This window comes from Neltuma alba, unplaced genomic scaffold (genome assembly GCF_004799145.2).
Source record: "Neltuma alba isolate B1F8T4 unplaced genomic scaffold, ASM479914v2 tig00012727_pilon, whole genome shotgun sequence".
Lineage (NCBI taxonomy): Eukaryota > Viridiplantae > Streptophyta > Magnoliopsida > Fabales > Fabaceae > Neltuma > Neltuma alba.
This window is the reverse complement of record NW_021637149.1, coordinates 639,576-659,094: the sequence shown is the minus strand read 5'-3', so window position 1 is coordinate 659,094 and position 19,519 is coordinate 639,576. Positions and strand designations below refer to the sequence as shown.

Below are 19,519 nucleotides of genomic sequence, written 5' to 3'. Positions count from 1 at the left end.
CATATATATCTCAACAAGCTAATCAACACATCGCTGTATTTGACATAAACAATGATCCACTTGAAGTACCCTGATTTATACACGGCATGTATTTAGTTTAGGGATGTTTTCCAGAATTAACTGATCGAACTTTCTTGTCTATCAATTTCACACGTTCAGTTTTTTCCCCTTGATATCCATGATTCCATTTTCAGACTGCTCTGAAAGCTTATCAATCATAATTATTTCATAATTAACTATACTTAAACAATTAACCCTTCTTCCTGGAGCAGCCCGATCAAAACAAGATGATAATTAAAAACAGAAAAAATAAAATGTTGTTCTTTCTTTTTTAATCAAGCCTGGACTAACGAATAAGTAATTAACGCTCTTAATCTTTCGGGCTTCCTGAAATGCAAATTGACACATAATTAAATTAGCGTAGGATAGCTCTTAAATCATAATCAACTGTATACAAACAAAGCAATTAATTAATGGTAAAAGTCATCAGGATTAATTTCCACCGTCAATTTCGCCGGGGGAATATAAAAAGGGTTGGTTAGATGGGAACATTGAGAATCACAATAATTTTAAAAAAATAAAGAAAATAAAAAAGGAAGAAGGAAAACTGCAAATAGTTTAAGACCACAGATGGTGCAAAGGCCTAGCAGAAGTCCCCACTTACAGCTAGATTATTTGCTAGACGTACCCTATATATTCATTAATTTAGCAATAAATTATATAAGCAAAGAACAGCTAAATGTGTAGTAGCAAGACGAAACACGCCTCTTTATTTTCTGTGTATGTGGACCCCTTTTATTAATTTTATATATCCAAGTAGGAGTGAGTTTCTCGGAATGTTCTGAAGAATATGTGAACCTGATTTGATGTCCATCTCCTCATATCCATCAACTCACTGGTTCCTTCAGGAAAAAAAAATAATAAAAAAGTCTCTCATCACAGAATTTATTATCTAAAGGTTATCTAAGAACCTAAGTCTCTAATAAATTTTGTAATGAGAAATTTTGATTTAATGGTTTTTTTTTCTCAGGCGAGGAAATATCCAAGAAGAAGACTTTCATTTTCTTTCTTGGTGGGAGGTCATATGTAATAATGCAACTTGATATACGTACTCGTTTTTCCTCTCTGGCTTCTTCAGCTTTATTGACGTTCCAGGGGGAAAAAATTGAGAATAATGAACTTTGACTCGTCCTTCACATTCGTGTACAGCTGACTAGCCCCTACAAGGGTTTGTTTCATTTTGAACTTTGATTTGGTGTGTTTCGAATTTGGTAGCACCAAGAATAAGTCAACATTTATTAAACTTGACTTTGTGATTAATTTCAGACATCGTGAAAAGAATAATATATATTTAGGTCGTTTTTCACAAAATAAGACAGTACAGTGCATGAAATTTGTGTTCACTTTGAGCTTTATAATTCAAAGATCGTGTTTCAAATTTAGTTGTATCAAGTCAACTGCACTAACCAACCCTATGGCTTTGTGATTAACTGCGGATCGTGAAAGAGAATATCTTCATGAGGTCGCGTTTTTCACGCAACACAAAATTTGTGTAATTATGAAGGGGAATTATAGTTAAATTGAAAAGTTTAATTTAATAATAATTAGATTTAGAATAGAGGATCCCATATAAAATTTTCTCGAAGAAGCATGAGTTGCAAATATGAGGGTTTCACTGTTTCAGTTACAAATCGTCAAAACGAGTTATGATGCTTAATTACCTAATTTACAGCTGAGACTACTTATTTAATTCACAACTATTTAATAAGTCAATATTTATAATCTCTTCCAACAAAAACCAATAAAGTTAGGTCTAATAGAAAGTGTTAGACTCCGAAAACATGACAAAGTAAAATTTGAATTTTTACTGAAACAAATATTTATATTTAGTATTCGATAGTATTTTGAACATGATTATCTTTAATTAAAAATATACTCGTAATAAGAAAAAGAAATCTCTTTCGACAAAAAATTTTGACTAACTATTATTTAATGGATTTTTTTCCTTCAAATCTAAGTATTACTTCTCTATCATCCGAAGATAAGAAAAAGAAATATGTATCAATATTACATTAATATAGCAAAAAAAATGGAAATCATATATGATGATGCGCATAATTACTGCTTGCTTTTGAAGACAAATATAATCACACGGTTGGGCCTGTGGAATGTGTGTATGGCCACGCATAATAATGCAGGCCATTTATATGAATTATTGCATGGCACAATAAATAACGATTGGATATGTTGATATAAGGTTTAAATGTTACGTAGAACCAAATCTTTCCATAAAAAAAAAAAAAGAATTTAATAAAAATAAGTCGTGAAGTTGCACATATATATATGTTTTAAATACTGGAAGAAAGAAATTATTCTGATGTATACGTGTTTATTAGTCAGTACATGTGGACTGGTAGACATATATGAGCACAATTTGTATGATCTTAAATAATGATGCTTCTTTTCTTTTTCTTTTTTTTTGATGGTTCACCAAATTCTTATAAATTAAAGCACATGTTAGGTACACCGTATACTCATAATACCAACAATTTGGGTTCATGAGATCACAATACGATGAGTTGTCAACAGATTACATTAAAAATGGGGCAAAAATAAAGATAGGGACAGTAAGTGACAGCACCGTAGACGGGTACATATGAGCCATATTCTACTTGTATAACAATTAACAAGTTCCTTGATCCATTTGGATTCTAAAAAAATCTATTACAGGTTTATTAATATTTGGCGATTATTTTTATTAATATTTAACAATTAACAATTACAAACTATCAAATAAAAATACATCATATATGTTCTGAACGAATATTTAAAGTCACCAGCAAACTGTTAATTGAGATGATAAGTAATTTCACTCCCCATACGGGAAGAGAATACAAGTATGAATCCTAAAAAGTGCACTAATTAGGAAGACCTTAACTTTAATACTCTTGACTTGACGGGGATTAGTCTCAAGCCTAAATGATTTGAGGATATTCTGAGTTATACAAAAATAAAAATATTCAAAACTATATTCAATGGATATTTTATGAACAACCGTCTAATATAATAGCAACTTCTAAAAAAAAATGACGGACATATATGAGCCAGCAGATTGTACATATATAACAATTAACATGTTCCTTGATTCATTTAGATTCTTAAAAAATCTATTAAAGGTTTATTAATATTTGGCAATTATTTTTATTAATATTTAACAATTACAAATTATCAAATAAAAATACATCATATATGTTTTGAACAATTATTTAAAGCCACCAATAAGCGGTTGATTGATAGTAAGCAGTTTCACCTAACATAAGTTCCAAATTCCGAGAAGTACATTTGTTAGGAGAGCTTTAGTCTTAACGCTCTCTGCCCTACAAAAATTAGTTTCAAACCAAATTGATTTGAAGAATATTTTGAGTTGTATGAAATAAAAATATTTAAAACCATATTTAATAGATATTTTATGAATAGCCGTCAAATATAATGGCAATTTTTTTTTTTAAAAATGACGGATATATGAGCCAGCAGATTGTACTTATATAACAATTAACAAGTTCCTTTCATCGATTTGGATTCTAGTAAAATTTATTCCATATATGTATGTATAAGTTGTAGTATTCTTTCGTCACTAAACTCCGAACCCTATGTTTATTTATTATATAAACCAGACCATGACATATACAAAATTAAAAATCAATTGCAGTGTATATAAGTTTTCCGGTTTAAAATATAAGTCACACTTCAGAAAAATTAATAATACTTAAAAGTGACCTATATTTTGGATTAGAAATACTAGATTAAAAAATTTTTTAATGCAACCTATCGATAATGACACATCATTATATATATAAGCTAGATAATGACATATATAGATGATGAATCACACCATATATGTATAAGTAATTTATAAACATGGTTAACGTAAGGATGACAACCATCATATATGTGAAAATGAAAAGACAAATTAAAGCATGTAGATATTTTGGATAGTATTTTTAAAATTGAAAAACCAAAAACAGAATTGAATTCGCTTGCTAAATCATTCTGAGAAATTTGGTTTCACCCTTTCGTTGTTAAATCAGTTTCGGAAATACGTGAAGCCGTTTAACACGTTTACTTCAACTATGTTCTCACAAAAGATATGAACAACTTTCCCCCTCAGTAAAAAATAACGAGTCTAAGGAATTATTAGGCGCTGTCCTACTATATAACATTGTTAACTATGATAATTAATTGGTACTTTTACACATATACATTTCTCTTTTAAAACGAAGGTTTCACTCAATCACATATTCTGAGATGAAATAATTTCATTTATGTTAGGATGATTTAAATTCCAAATCTCTATCCATATCCCTATTTCATTCTTATCACTTAATCTTGCTTCAATTAGCTAGAAGACAACTACAATAAGCATTCAATATTATAAACACCAAAAAAAAAAAGCGAAGGTTTCAACCTAAAAAAATACAGTGATATGCTAAGCTCAAGGTTATCCTAGTTTGGTCAAATATATCGTGGTCAGCTATAGTTTTTTTTTTCTTTTCCAAATCATATTTTGGTGACAAGAAAACTGTCTCATTTAATGCAAAATAATATATATTTGTAACAAAATTAGATGAGATCCACTAATTTAGAAATAAAAAAAATTCAAATGTTATAAATTAATTTATATTGCATGCATAACAACTGAACATGTGTAACAAATATGTCAATGGCTAGTTGTTTAGTGATAACGTCACCCATTATATTTTGGATGAAATCTCAAACTTGAATTGTGTACAAGTGTGTTTAATTATATAAAATCAGAAAATAAGCTAAATATCCCAAACTAATAAGAATGTTTATAAGTTAGACATACCGCATTAGCCCCCCCATATATGTATGGAAAAAAATCTATCAAACATATTCATAAATTAAAAAAAATAATGATAAAGGCATAATTCATGACAACTGACGACGTAGCTAGCTGAGCTCAAGCAGATGTGCCCGTTCTTTTTGACCGGACTCGATAGAATCGAACTAAATCAAGCAACTTGATCACTTATAATATTTTTTTATCTCATATAATATTATTAAAATTTTCAACGTAACTTTCAATCAAAATTTAAAGTAAACAACTAATTTATTTATGAAAATGAAAGAAGACTAAAGAAAATTCACCCGTCATTTTTCTATTGAAAATTAAAGCAGAAAACGAGATTCACTGTTGACATATATCAAGCTCCATCACTGTAAGGAAAAAGACGACTAAGCAAATTGGCAACCCATTTCCAAACTGAAATAAAAGCCGTCGACACTAGCTAATTAATATATATATATATATATGTATATATGAGACACGACGTTTGTTTTATATGCATGATGATGGTTTAAAATAATATTTGACAAATTGGAATTTCACGTCATTATAGTTAATTTAAGAGTTATAGTATTAAACACAAATATAATATTCTGCAGCGTCTATGGCTTGTACGATAAGAGTTGACACGTCAATATTAATACATACAAGCATACGAAAAAGTGTGTAGTTTTATAGGTAATGAACACGGTAGCGACACAAAGATGAAACGAAATGATGCAACAAGTTGGAGTGCAACATTAAGTAAAAACCTAATTAAAACGACTTTAAGAGAAACGATCAAGTCAGATTACGTTATTCTAGGTTCCATAACTGTTGAAGCACGAACAGGTAAATGTGACTAGCGTAACCCACGTTAGAAGAATTGAAAAGTGATTATATTAATTAATTGGGATTATTGTGAATATTATATTGACCTCAATGGGGTACATGCAGTACGAAATGGCCTGCACAAATAGGCTTAGGTAGGTAGGAATATTTTGTCCGTTATGCTTTTTCAAAGGATTAGTGGGTTTTGGAATTAAGTGTGCATGTTCATCTATAACGAGGCAAAATGAAGAGCACTTTTGTACCTTAATTAATTCTTTCATACTTCCTACACACACAAAGAAAGTTGCATTATTTTGTGCGGCTGATGTAGCTTCAGTGCTTCCACTTCCACATTTGAATTGATTGGAATCCAATTTTGCGGATGCCAAGCGACCAATAGTACATGGAATAAAAATAAATACCTAGCATTCTAGCTACACTACTTTTTTTTGTGGCTTTTTTATATGTCTTGATTTTTAACCCATAGTGCTTTTTTTTTTTTGGGGTGTTTGGGGGAATTTGAGAGGCAAGCACCCACTAATAGCACAGCCTAAAACTATGAGTGGGAACGAACCCTTACATTCTGCTCGCAGGGGAATTTTTATATCACTATACTATAAGGCCATTAACACTACTGAATCCTAACCTTCTAATCTTGCTTAATTCATTTAAGGAAGGCTGAATGTTTAGTGTTTCATATATACCGCTTTTATTAAAAAAAATTGCTGATTGTGTCAATGTATTATTTTAATACTTCTCCGGTCCTAAATATAAGACCCTTTTTGTAGTATAATTTACACTATAAAAATAGTCATATATTTAGAATCAGAGGGGTAACAGTTTTACCATTCTTGTTGATAATTAATGTGCCTCTGGAAGAAAACGGAGGAAAGAAACAGAAAAATTGAAGAGGAAACTAGGCTACATTCTTTTGTTAAAAACCAAAAAAAGCAAACGAGGCTCTATTTTATGGGCCTTCTGTGCTCTAGTCAAGGCCCAACACATCCATTTTATGGGCTTTAAAGTAGCTTTATTAAGCCCAACAAGGAAAAAGACGACTAGGCAACTTGGCAACCCATTTCCAAGCTGAAATAAAAGCCGTCGACACTAGCTAATTAATGTGTGTGTGTGTGTGTGTGTGTGTGTGTGTGTGAGATACGACGTATGTTATATGTGCATGGTGATGGTATAAAATAATATTTGAAAAATAGAAATTTCACGTCATTATATTTAATTTAAGAGTTATAGTATTAAACACAAATATAATAATCCTCCGGTCCTTAATATAGGACCCAATTGTTAAGTTGGTTTTGGTCCTAAATATAAGATCCATTTATCATATTTATCAATTTTCTCCAAATTACCCATATGGATACTCCCTCAACCATAATCAAATAGAAGAAGGAGAGGAGGTATTAAAAAAGATGATTATGGTGTTTTAGGAAAAACATGTCACATTTCTTATAATTAACTAACTTACCTAACTTCCTTAATTTAATCAAATTAGTTAAATAAGTCTTATATTAAAGATCGGAAGAGTATTCTGCAGCGTCTATGGCTTGTACGATAAGAGTTAACACGTCAATATTAATACATACAAGCATACGAAAAAGTGTGTAGTTTTATAGGTAACGAACACGGTAGCGACGCAAAGATGAAACTAAATGATGCAACAAGTTGGAGTGCAACATTAAGTAAAAACCTAATTAAAACGACTTTAAGAGAAACGATCAAGTTATCGATTATGTTATATTGTAGGTTTCATAACTGTTGAAGCACGAAGAGGTAATTCTGACCAGCGTAGCCCACGTTAGAAGAATTAAAAAGTGATTATACTACTTCCGACCCTTAATATAAGATCCTGTTTAACTTTTATTTTGATCCTAAATATAAGATCCTAATCCACTTTATCTCTTATATTTATACATTTTTTTTCCAAAGTAACTTTTTTAACAATGATAGTTATAGTGAATACATTTGATTAGCAAGAATATTTTAGGAAAGACAACATCTATTTAGGATAAATAACTAACTCAACTTACTTTCTTAATCTCCTAAAATTAATCAGCTGGCTCTTATAATTAAGACAGGTAGTATTAATTAATTGGGATTATTGTGAATAATATATTGATCTTAATGGGGTACATGCTGTACGAAATGGCCTGCACAAATAGGTTTAGGCAGGTAGGGATATTTTGTCCATTATGCTTTTTCAACGGATTAGTGGGTTTTTTGGAATTAAGTGTGCATGTTCATCTACAACGAGGCAAGATGAGGCGCACTTTTGTACCTTAATTAATCTTTTCATGCTTCTGTATACCCCAAAATAAAAAAAAATTGCGTTATTTTGTGTGGCTGATGTAGCTTCAGTTCTTCCACTTTTCACATATGAATTGATTGGAATCCAATTTTGTGGACGCCAGACAACCAATAGTACATGGAATAAAAATAAATACCAAGCATTCTAGCCACACTACTTTTTTTTTTTTTGGATTTTCTATATGTCTTGACTTTTAATCCATGGTGCTTTTTTTTTGGGGGAGGGGTGTATGAGAGGCAAGCACGCATTAATAGCGCGGCCTAAAACTATGAGCGGAAAAGAACCCTTGCTTCCTACTCGCAGGAGAATTTTTATATCACTGCACTATAAGGCCATTAACACCACTGAGCCCTAAATTTTTAATCTTGCTTAATTCATTTAAGGAAGGTTGAATGTTTAGTGTTTCATATATACAGCTTTTATCAACAAAATAATTGCTGATTGTGTCAATGTACTACTTCCGGTCCTAATTATAAGAGTTAGTTGATTAATTTGAGGAGATTAAAAAATTAGGTTGAGTTAATTATTTGTAATAAATAGGTATTATCTTTCTTAAAATATTTTTGCTAATCAAGTGCATTGGTTATAACTACTATTGTTAGAAGAATTACTTTTAAAAAAAACGTATAAATATGAGAGACAAAGTGGATTGGGGTCTTACATTTAAGACCAAAATAAAAATTCAAATAAGGTTTTATATTAAGAAGCAGAGATAATATTATTTTAGTAACAGTTTTACTATTTTTGTTAATAATTAATGTCCCTTTGGGAGAAAACGCAGGAAAGAAAGAGAAAAATTGAAGAGGAAATGGGCTACATTTAAAAAAAAAACCCAAACACACTAGGCTCAATTTTATGGGCCTGGTGTGCTCTAGTCGAGGCCCAACACATCCATTTTATGGGCTTTAAAGTATTTCGCACAAGCACTGTAAAAACCAGGCTATACACGAGGAGATGGGCTGGTGGAGAACTTTGTACGGGAAAAAAATGCTGGTGGAGAACTCGCTAGAAACATTCAGCAAAAATTATTAATCAATTATCAGTGGTTCTCATCACCAAGGTTCCCGAATGTTCGAAAAATAATAACTTTGGCCCAAAAGAAGAAAATATAAATGATAAAAATTCATTGGTTAGAATCTTGTTTTTGGGAAAAACATACGCACGTGTCGTATTTGAATCCCCTCTCATAAAAATTAAAATATATGGCATTTCGATTACTCAAGGTAAGCTTTTTATTTTTCCTACTAATTTAGAGGTTTATTAATGAGGTAATGTTTAGTTTTTCATTTAATAATTTCTCCTATATATATATATATTTTGTTTTACTTATTCCTTAAGTTTCTGAAAAGTGTAGAAAGAAAGCTTATATCACGTAAAGTTACCTTCATGTCGTTAAATGCTGACCTCACCTTTGTATTTGCCGGTCTTATTAATTGATGACCATGCATGGTGCTTCTCATACGAGACTTGCTCTAAAGTTGTGTCTTTATAGGTTTATAGAAGCCTGGCGTGAACCTACCTATCAAAATTAATGTGAAAATATATATATATTTCCATCCAAAGCATGTGATCCTGACGTGGAAAATATTCTCAAAAGACTAAAGAAGATGCCGTGCACGCACACAAACACGTACACCAGAAGGAATCTACAGATATATTGATTGGTATATATTAATAAACGTACAAATCTTGGCTAAGAAATCAGCCTTTCCACACAACAATATAATATTCTGCCACAAGTTTCATTTATAATGCCACTAACTTTGTGTGCGTGTGAGTTTTCGCTGTGGCAATGTATAGATCCCCACTAACCCATCAAACCCAAATGCCTTTTTAAAAGAATAAAAGCAAAAGTCGTGAGCAGAAAGAAAAGAAAAGACAAGGGAAAGACAGAGGGCATCAATGAATGAACCATCCTTTGCCATTAAGTTGAAGCTTTACGATCAATAAAGTCTGTATGTAAGTGAAAGGGAAATAAATTAAAGAATGTTATTAATTAGTTATACATATTGGGTGTCCCTATATCAAAACAGTTTGCTTCCCAAAATTGTTTGAGCACTATGCATGGAGTGTCTCTCACTCTTTCTACAGCCTTCTCCTATTGAGTTCCATTAATGCTTTTAAAACTTTCCATTTTGAATCTACACACACATCTTTATATTTATAAATTAACTATAAAATCAATATAAAATATAACATTCCTTAAAAGTCACAAATTACACTAAACTAGCGCGACTTATTCTTTAAATATTTTAAAGATTATGGAGTTCAGAAAGATGAATAAACGGTCAATAAAATAATAATAATGTTTTTCTTGTTAAACATTCGGGATTGATGGTTCCCGGCAAGATTCAACGTCCATTCGTGAGGAATGCCATATATAGCGCCAGAGCAGAGGGCCACATACAACGATGCGTTCACCTTTCAATAAGCCTGCACGCCAACGGTGTCTTCGGACGTCTTCGCATTTTCTCGCTAGTCGTCGTCACCCATTTTTCTGATTCTTTCCGAACCCCTTATAGAATCACTAATATAGAAGCATCCTATCTTTCCTTAAAACTTCCTTGATCCCATACCCTTCTGCGAAAACCGCTTGCCCACGTCTTAAAAGAGCAAACTTTTTTCATCCTGCTCTGGAGGGTCCGTCTCTCGTCCTTTTTGCTTGACGAGTTACACCAAATTACATAGCCCGGATGGAACAGAAGAGCGTTTTGTTCTCGGCATTGAGTGTGGGGGTTGGTTTAGGTGTGGGGATCGGGCTGAGCCAGGGTCAAGCCGTGCAGAAATGGGTTGGCGGGAATCGTGAGTCTCGAGAGCTTACTGGGGAGCTGATTGAGAAGGAGCTCAAGAGGCAGGTGGTTGATGGAAGGAGCGGCAATGTCACATTCGATGATTTTCCTTATTTCTTGAGGTAATGTTAAGGTTTCCTGTATTCTTGCACGCCATTTTGCAGAGACAAAATGTCTGCAAGCTGTGGTAACATTTAGTGTCTGTCAATTTGGTAAAATGAGGTAGCATTTCTCTTGATCAGTTTGACTTCAATTTATTTGGTGAGGAGATTTAGTTTTGAAGGAAGTTGACTTTAACACTTTATCAGTTGAGTATTTGCTTTTATTAAAATAATGAGCATAGTGGACATTGTGGTTCAAAGACTTCGTAGATGAGGATATGTTTCAGGTTGACTTGTAAATGTAAGGCATTTTGATGCTAACCTTATCTTCTGGTACGAATAAAGTTGACATCCTGAATGGGCCTATGGTGCTTCTAAGCTTGGTTTTCCTCATACTCCTTAAGTTTTATCTCGGATTGTTCATTATTGAGTTCATCTATGCTCTCATGTGAACCCCAAGGTTTTCTTTAGATTTTTTGTTGGCGTAGTGATGTTGCTATTTCAAGTAACATGTTCTTCCTGTTTTTGGCTACTATATCTAATAAACATGAACTGTCTTTTGTTTCTTACTCTTGTAAGTTCCAAGGATTGCATAGATCTCTAAGTTACTGCTAATCGTGTTTTTATATATGGCATAAGCATGCCTTTCGTATTGGTTAATGAAATATGACCTATCTTTAGCATAGATCTCATCTGTGCGTATATGTGAACTATCGTCCATTCAAGATGAAACTGATCTAGCCTTCAACGATTTTTCTATGCTCAATATCTTAACTTCTTGCTTTCATTTTAAGGAGTAAAAAGGATACGGACATTATGAACAAGTATTTGATGACTACACTTTATCTTATTGTCACATATGATGATGTGATGGCAGTGAAAGAACTCGCGTGTTGCTGACAAGTGCTGCATATGTTCATTTAAAACAATATCACTTCTCCAAACACACCCGAAACCTTACACCCGCAAGCCAGGCTATATTACTTTCTGGACCTGCAGGTATATAGTGTACAAGTTTTGTCCGGTGATCCACGCATGTCCATTTGCTTCCTACTAACTGTAATTCCAACTTCTTCAGAATTGTACCAACAGATGCTTGCCAAAGCTTTAGCACATTACTTTGAATCAAAGTTGCTTTTGCTTGATGTTGCTGACTTCTCTAGGATGGTAATTACTTATTGGACTTCCTGCTTGTTTAACATGTATGATATGTGCATATATTCATATCTGTCGTGTTTTACCTTCTACAGGTGCAGAACAGATATGGATGTGCAAAGAGGGAATCAGTAAGTTTAGTCTGCTTTGCACTCTTTTTGGCCGTAGTCGGTTCTTTAAGACCTGAAGATACTTTTCTGTTTATTTCATGCCTTTTCACCTTGAACGTTCATTTTTAATGTATAAATTTCACACCTTTTCACCTTGAATGAATATTTCTAATATATAAACTGGACGAGACATTGGCATAACTGTTAAATGGATGGAGTGCTTTTTTGTGTTCTACTCGACTATGCTAAAGTAAATTGGATTTTATTTGTTAAATCCTGAGAAGGACAATGCTTTATTTTTTTTTTCCCCTTTTAAAATGAAAACAATGCTTCATTTGATTGTTAGTTCACAGAGAGATTTTCCTAACATACTTTCTTCTTTAGTCTTTGAAAAGGTCCCTATCCGAGTTGACTCTGGAAAAAGTGTCCAGTTTGTTTGGTTCCTTGCCAATCACTTCGCCCAGTGACACTAGAGGTACTGAAAGAATTTTTGGCAATCCTTTTAAATTTATGATACTTCATTTCTGTTCTTTTTTTTTTTTAATCGCAAATTACTTTAAATTATAGAGCTTAGTAATCTATGATTTGTAATGGGCATAGTTGTAAATTCTTAACATTTAAGTCAGTGATAGGAATCATGTCATTGCAAAAGGTCAGGACTCCGTTTATAATTTCTTTAATCTTTCAATGAACTGATGTTTTCCAGTTCTCGACCTTTATCTGGGCGCTGCTAGTTTGATTTGCATAATCATTACTCCGATAAATCTTGATTGGCAATTTTCATGCAGGAAATTCACGCCGACAGATTAAAGGTAACGAAGCTTCTGATAATCCTCCGAGACACCGTAGGAATGCTTCTGTTGCAGCTGATATGAATAGCATTTCTTCCTATCCTGCATCAACAACTTCAGGTTATGATGGGACGTATTTTTGTTTCTCTGTCTTCCTTTCTGCTCTAGCTGTTTTTCCCAACTTTGAACATTATTATTGTATATGTCAATTTTCTCCCTCTATCTATGCTTAATGCATGAGATTTCTTCTTTCAGGTCCCCAGAAGCGTCCAAGCAGTATATGCCTAGATGAAAAAATGTTTCTGCATTCACTCTATAAGGTGACATCATCTTTGAAATTTTGCTATTTTAAATAGAAATGCTGCAAGACAATAATAATCTATTACCCTTACAGTGTCTAAGCATAAATATTTCTCACTTTCCAAGAGGGCAAAAAAAGTCCTAACAAGAATTAATAATGATTGCAGGTCTTGGTTTCTGTCTCGGAAACCAGTCCCATAATCCTATATATCAGGAATGCTGAGAATCTTTTTCTTAATTCACCCGCGTTATACAGTTTGTTCCAAAGAATGTTAAAGAAAATTTCAGGGTCAGTGTTGATACTTGGCTCCAAGATATTAGATTCAGAAGATGATTACAGAGAAGTTGATGAGAAGCTCACCGTGTTATTTCCTTACACCATTGAGATCAAATCGCCTGAAGATGAGGCCAACCCTGGCAGCTGGAAAGCCAAGCTGGAAGAGGACATGAAAGTACTTCAGTTTCAAGATAGCAGAAACCACATTGCTGAAGTACTTGCTGAAAATGATATTGAATGTGATGATTTGAACAGTATCTGTCATTCAGACACAATGCTTCTCAGTCAATACATTGAAGAGATTGTGGTATCTTCAATATCTCACCATTTGATGAATAACAAACATCCAGAATACCGAAATGGGAAGTTAATCATGTCAGCCAAGAGGTAAAGATCTGGACGAATGCTTTTTAGCAATCGATTAAGAAAAGTGGGTTTCTAATACTGGCGTTTGATGTGGACAGTTTGTCCCATGGACTGAGCCTGTTCCAGGAAGGAAAAACTAGTGGGAGTGGTAATCTGGAATTGGAAAATAATGTACCTAGGAAGGTTCGTTTACAAAAAAAACTCAAGTGAATGAAAGTTTTGTTATAATACCAAATTGACAAAATTTCATTCATTGGTGTGGCCTTTAATTGTAGGACGCTGCTGGAGAAGGCATTGCTGGTGCAAGGAATGATGTACGTGCTAATGCCCCAGTACCTCAAAAGAAAAGTGAAACAGTAAAATCTGTCCCTGTGACCAAAAAGGATGGAGAGAACACTGCTCCTGTCCCTGTGAAAGCGGTAAGATCAATGTCTCAATAGTTAACCTCAAGTATCAACACACACTTACACACAAGAGATGAATATTAAGAGGCAGTACAATGTTATCTGTTATTTTGGACCCTACTCGCAAGAAACCCTGTGAACTCCATTTAATAATAAAAGAAAGCAACAATGAACTCCCTTGATATCCTGATGTTCTTACGGAGGCTAACTTCATGCACCTTATTTTCTTAAGCACTAGATCCGTTCATCTAAAATCAATCAGGTCTTGCTTGTTCGCGTATTTTCATCCTAAGACAATATGATAGTTGTGAATATTAAGGGTACTTTTGATTGTTAGGTTAACCTAGCATCACGGTCCCTGAGTTAACAAGCATGGCACTCCAAGCACTAGACGCTACCTGATATTATGGCCATCTTCTTCTTCTTCTTCTTTTCAATTTTATATAATTTCACAGGTTTAATTGCATGCTTGCAGGAAGTTCCTGACAATGAGTTTGAGAAGCGGATAAGGCCTGAAGTTATCCCTGCAAATGAGATAGGGGTTACATTTGCAGACATAGGTGCATTAGATGAAATTAAGGAATCACTTCAAGAGATGGTCATGCTTCCCCTTCGTAGACCAGACCTCTTCAAAGGTGGCCTTCTTAAGCCATGCAGAGGCATATTGCTTTTCGGGCCTCCTGGTACTGGGAAAACTATGATGGCAAAGGCGATTGCAAATGAAGCAGGAGCAAGCTTCATCAATGTCTCGATGTCCACGATTACTTCAAAGTGGTTTGGGGAAGATGAGAAGAATGTCCGAGCTTTGTTCACACTTGCAGCAAAGGTTGCCCCTACAATAATCTTTGTTGATGAAGTTGACAGTATGCTAGGACAGAGAACAAGAAATGGAGAACATGAGGCCATGAGGAAGATAAAAAATGAGTTCATGACCCATTGGGATGGCCTATTGACCAAACCAGGTGAGCAGATTCTGGTACTAGCTGCAACCAACCGGCCATTTGACCTTGACGAAGCAATCATAAGACGGTTTGAGCGCAGGTAAGACCCTAACATTGGCATGGCCATTTGATTCTGTTGGGTTACAATAATTTTGTCAGGAGACCAAACAAGTGCATTTTTTTTCCCCTTTTAGCGATTGGTTATGAACAGTCGGGTGCTCAAAAAGCTAGTCTGTAATTACTAACTAGGACTTGAGTTGTCGCAAGATAAGGATAAAAATATGGAATGATTTTTCTGGTGTAGACTTTGCCTATCACGTAATTCATGGACTATACAGATTATTATTATTATTATTATTGGGATTGAGAAATCAATTGCTAACTGGGCAATAGTAACATCATTAACTATACAGATTCATCGAAACTTTTCTTCTTTTTTTTGGGGGGGGAAAAAAAGTCATTAGCATTATCAGTGAACAATTTCACTTTCATAGATGGACTATTTTTATTGTGAATGACAATGCTTCACCTTTTAATGCTGAGCAGAATCATGGTGGGTCTTCCATCTGCTGAAAGCAGGGAACAGATCTTGAAAACCCTGCTATCTAAAGAAAAACATGAAAACATGGACTTCAAAGAGCTTTCTGCTATCACAAAAGGATACAGTGGAAGTGATCTCAAGGTTTTCGTTTTCCTTTCTTTCATTACTTATTAGTGATTCTAATATACTAATTCCAGTACGCAATCATCATCTTCTAATATTAATTTCTACGAAAACAGAACTTGTGCATGACAGCTGCATATCGACCTGTCAGGGAGCTCATGCAGAAGGAAATGTTGAAGGAAAAGGTAGTATTAAACGACTTCTGCAATACTAACTTCGTTCTAATTAGTGCAGAATGTTGGTATCGGAGCCGTAGAGATACTAATACCTAGTTCATTTTATTTAGGAAAAGAAGAAAAGGGAGGTAGAAGCCAAAACCTCAGAAGATGCTACAGGTATTAAAGAAACCGAAAAAGATGAAGCGATTACCCTGAGGCCTTTAAACATGGAAGACATGAAATATGCGAAGTCTCAGGTAGGCTTATTTGAAAATTCTTCACGTAAATGGCTATGCTATGTAGTGATTGTTTTGAATGTTTGTTTCCTATCGAATAGCAATATAGTATATAGTGTCTTTCCGTACATCGTAAAGGAATTCAAAAATAGGATTCCAGGGAATTGGACGTTAGATATCTGACATTTGCCTAAAAATGATATATTAGGGAGATGATATTTAGTAGCTTAGTTTAGCAGCGGGTAGCAAATGATGTGATTTTAGGAGTTCGAAATGCCTACTGCACAAGTTGGTAATATGCCTCTGCTACATCGTATAGTACCTTGCCTGGAAAATGAGCTAGTACATGCGTTAGCTTGTTTTCAGGTTCTGCAATTACTCATTTTTCATGGAAGTGTTAGTGCTTTAGTACAGCAGGCTTGTATTACCAGCTTTGCAGCAAATATTCTGGACGTGTCATGTGAATAATCAAAGGTTCATCTTTCAATTCTTTCTATAGATTTCAACTTTCCCTGGAGGGCATATATAAGGTCCATAAATCTCATATTCAGGATCCGATACTTAAGATGTGGGAGCTCAACTTACCATATGTCGTTATTGGGTCATAACATTCCATAAGTACCTTTTAGAGGTGCATATAAGAGATGAAACTTGGGTCCCTGGTAATAGCGTCATAACAATAGTGCACAAGAGAAGCAATCCACTCTCTTTTAGCCTCAAGGGTCAAGATACTAACATATACCGAGTCAATTCAGAAACAGTTGAGGTGCCTTTAAAGTAATTACAGAAGAAGATGCACTCAAATCTTCGCTTAATTACTCGACCATGTCACAAACATGAAAGATTAAAAAAGCCTTGTATGTATGCAAGTCCAATGACTTCATATAGAAATAATGAATGTTCTTCCTTTATGTAGATCGCTGCAAGTTTTGCTGCTGAAGGGTCAATAATGAGCAAGCTGAAGCAGTGGAATGATTTGTATGGAGAAGGAGGTTCAAGGAAGAAAGAGCAGCTTTCGTACTTCCTCTAGATTGTAGGAAAGGCTGATAAAATTATGTAACTTGTCAGCCTTCTAAGAAATAGGAAGAACAGGACAAGCAGCCCTTCATATCATAAGAGCTTAAATCCAGGGACATATATTTTCTAAGGGATGCATAGTTTTGAATTATATACAAAGCAATGACTAGCGGTATTGGGGAATTTGTGTATAATGTATTGTGATTAGCGTACATGTCAACTTGAACTCTAGAAATTCAATTATATTTGTCATTGGTGGTTCTACAAGGTGCATTGGCTTTTTTTCGTGGAAGTAGGAGTTTTTTTTTGGTATCAAATCTTTTTGGTGTGATGTAATTATACATGAACAGCATCCTCAAACAACAAAATTTTGTACATTGGATTGGTAGGTGCGCTGCTTGTAGACCCTGCTTCAAATTATTTTAGGTATCTTGCGCATACAGCCATTTTAATTTCCTAGAAAACCAATGTTTAAAAAAGGAAAAAAGAAAAAAAAAAGAAGGGAGAAGCAGAGGCAATTTGAGTGAATATAGTTCCGTTGAAGCAGTATAATTAGTGTTAAAAAATAGACAAGGAAAAGAGGCAACTGTAGCTTAATTCCAATAATTGAGGTAAAGAAAACTCCAAAATCACTGTCACCAAGAACGTGTGTGATAGGCAGCAAGTTCAAAATCAATATCCATATTAATCAATATAAAATATTAAATTTACAGTTAGTCTCCCTATTTGCAGACCATTAACTATATATGGCTCATTTCTCACGCTCTTCGCAATTTATGTGGACTCACCTAATTAAATGTCAATAGGGATATCCATGACATAAACTTGATTATCTAACAAGTTAACACCCCTACCAATTGAGTAAATATAACACAAAAGCATGGATTGGATGCAAAGCGCAAGATCAGCTAATATTAACCATTGCCTTCGGAAAAACACTACCCACTCCAATCTTTGTATATGTTACTCGATTTGTTTTAGAACAAAGGAGGCTAGTCTAACCTAAATCCCAACAAGGCAGATAAAGGAAACCTCATAAATATCATCAATAAACATGTATTGGCAACGAGAGAGAGGCCTACAAGTAGTGAATGTCAATATTAACAAACCTAAGAGGGATATGACGATAAGCTTAACAACTGATAAATTTGTGATGGAGAGGAGAAGGTGAGAGTTGAAGTAGCATTAATCAATTTTGGAGCAGCAACAGAAGTAATTTTCAGGAGGGACGCATTGGCCACTTGGATAGCCATGTTGTTTGCAGTAAGCACCACAGTTTGGAAACTTGGAACATGTTCCTGGACATTGTGCGCTCATACCAAACGACAACAGGAGCATCACCACCATAGCTGCCAGCATAAATTTCTTTGAGAAAAGAGGAAGCCCCATTGTGGAATCTCTTTATGTCTCCATCGATGCTCGTCTTTGAAGCTCTTCCCAACCAACCTTCTTCGTCCTCCTCCATTCAAAACTCCGTCGCCTTCAACTCAACCGACTGGTTAAGTTTTGATTCAGGGCTGGATCCACATCAGAAGTGGGCCACCCAATAAGAGTGTTAGCCCAAACAGAAAATAAATGTTCGGCCTGGCCCCGTCGTTTTTCCCAGGCACCGTTTTCCTCTTCTTGCAGCCCGTACCCAGGGCATGCATGTCCTCGTAGCTTCGAGGGGCTTGTCCCCATCTGGTTCCTCACCGTCGTTGGTCGAGCTTCTTGGAGGGTAAGAATCGAGATACCATTCTTCAGTTTTTGGACTGTGCATGTTTTGTTTTCCTATGCGATTTGCAATATAATGTAACGTCGAAACTGTTTATTAACACCTACAGAACGAAGGATTAAATATTTGGATAGATGATTTTGGGTTGTGCAGTATTATGTGAGCGAGGCAGGAGGGTTCTATGAACATGAAAACAGAAGGTGATGCTGATGTGGCATATCCATGATTCTTTGATTTTATGAAGGTACGTTGGTGATCCTGCGATTCATAGAAGTGTCTCGCAGATCATGAATAAACAAGCGCGCATGCTCATGAATTTTAATTGAAACTGAACACCGTGCAGTAAGAAGAACAAACAAATTTTCGTTGGCTCAAAAAAGAAGAAAATTCACTTTTACAGAATCAGGTAGAATGGCTTCAGACTCTGTCAACCTTAGAAGTGAAAAACCAGCATGGAATGTAGTTTCCATGAGGACAAGACTCTCAGTATATAATTAAC

At 34.4% G+C, this 19,519-nt stretch overlaps 1 protein-coding gene across 2 annotated transcripts; it reads left to right on the top strand.

The window, feature by feature from the left end:
* Positions 1-4,446: 4,446 nt before the first annotated feature.
* Positions 4,447-17,598, top strand: LOC114730313 (uncharacterized). 2 transcript variants are annotated; one of them, XM_028917359.1, is made up of 16 exons: positions 4,447-4,457; positions 10,477-10,908; positions 11,765-11,886; positions 11,966-12,054; positions 12,138-12,173; positions 12,537-12,627; positions 12,941-13,063; positions 13,199-13,263; positions 13,411-13,907; positions 13,985-14,069; positions 14,162-14,305; positions 14,766-15,331; positions 15,778-15,913; positions 16,012-16,080; positions 16,182-16,310; positions 17,206-17,598. In XM_028917359.1, exons 2-16 carry the CDS (start codon positions 10,691-10,693, stop codon positions 17,317-17,319), a joined length of 2,484 nt encoding a protein of 827 aa, XP_028773192.1. In that variant the 5' UTR covers positions 4,447-4,457; positions 10,477-10,690; the 3' UTR covers positions 17,320-17,598. The 2 variants fall into 2 exon arrangements, with proteins under 2 accessions (XP_028773192.1, XP_028773191.1); XM_028917358.1 differs by lacking the exon at positions 4,447-4,457 and having other exon boundaries at positions 10,411-10,908.
* Positions 17,599-19,519: the final 1,921 nt, after the last annotated feature.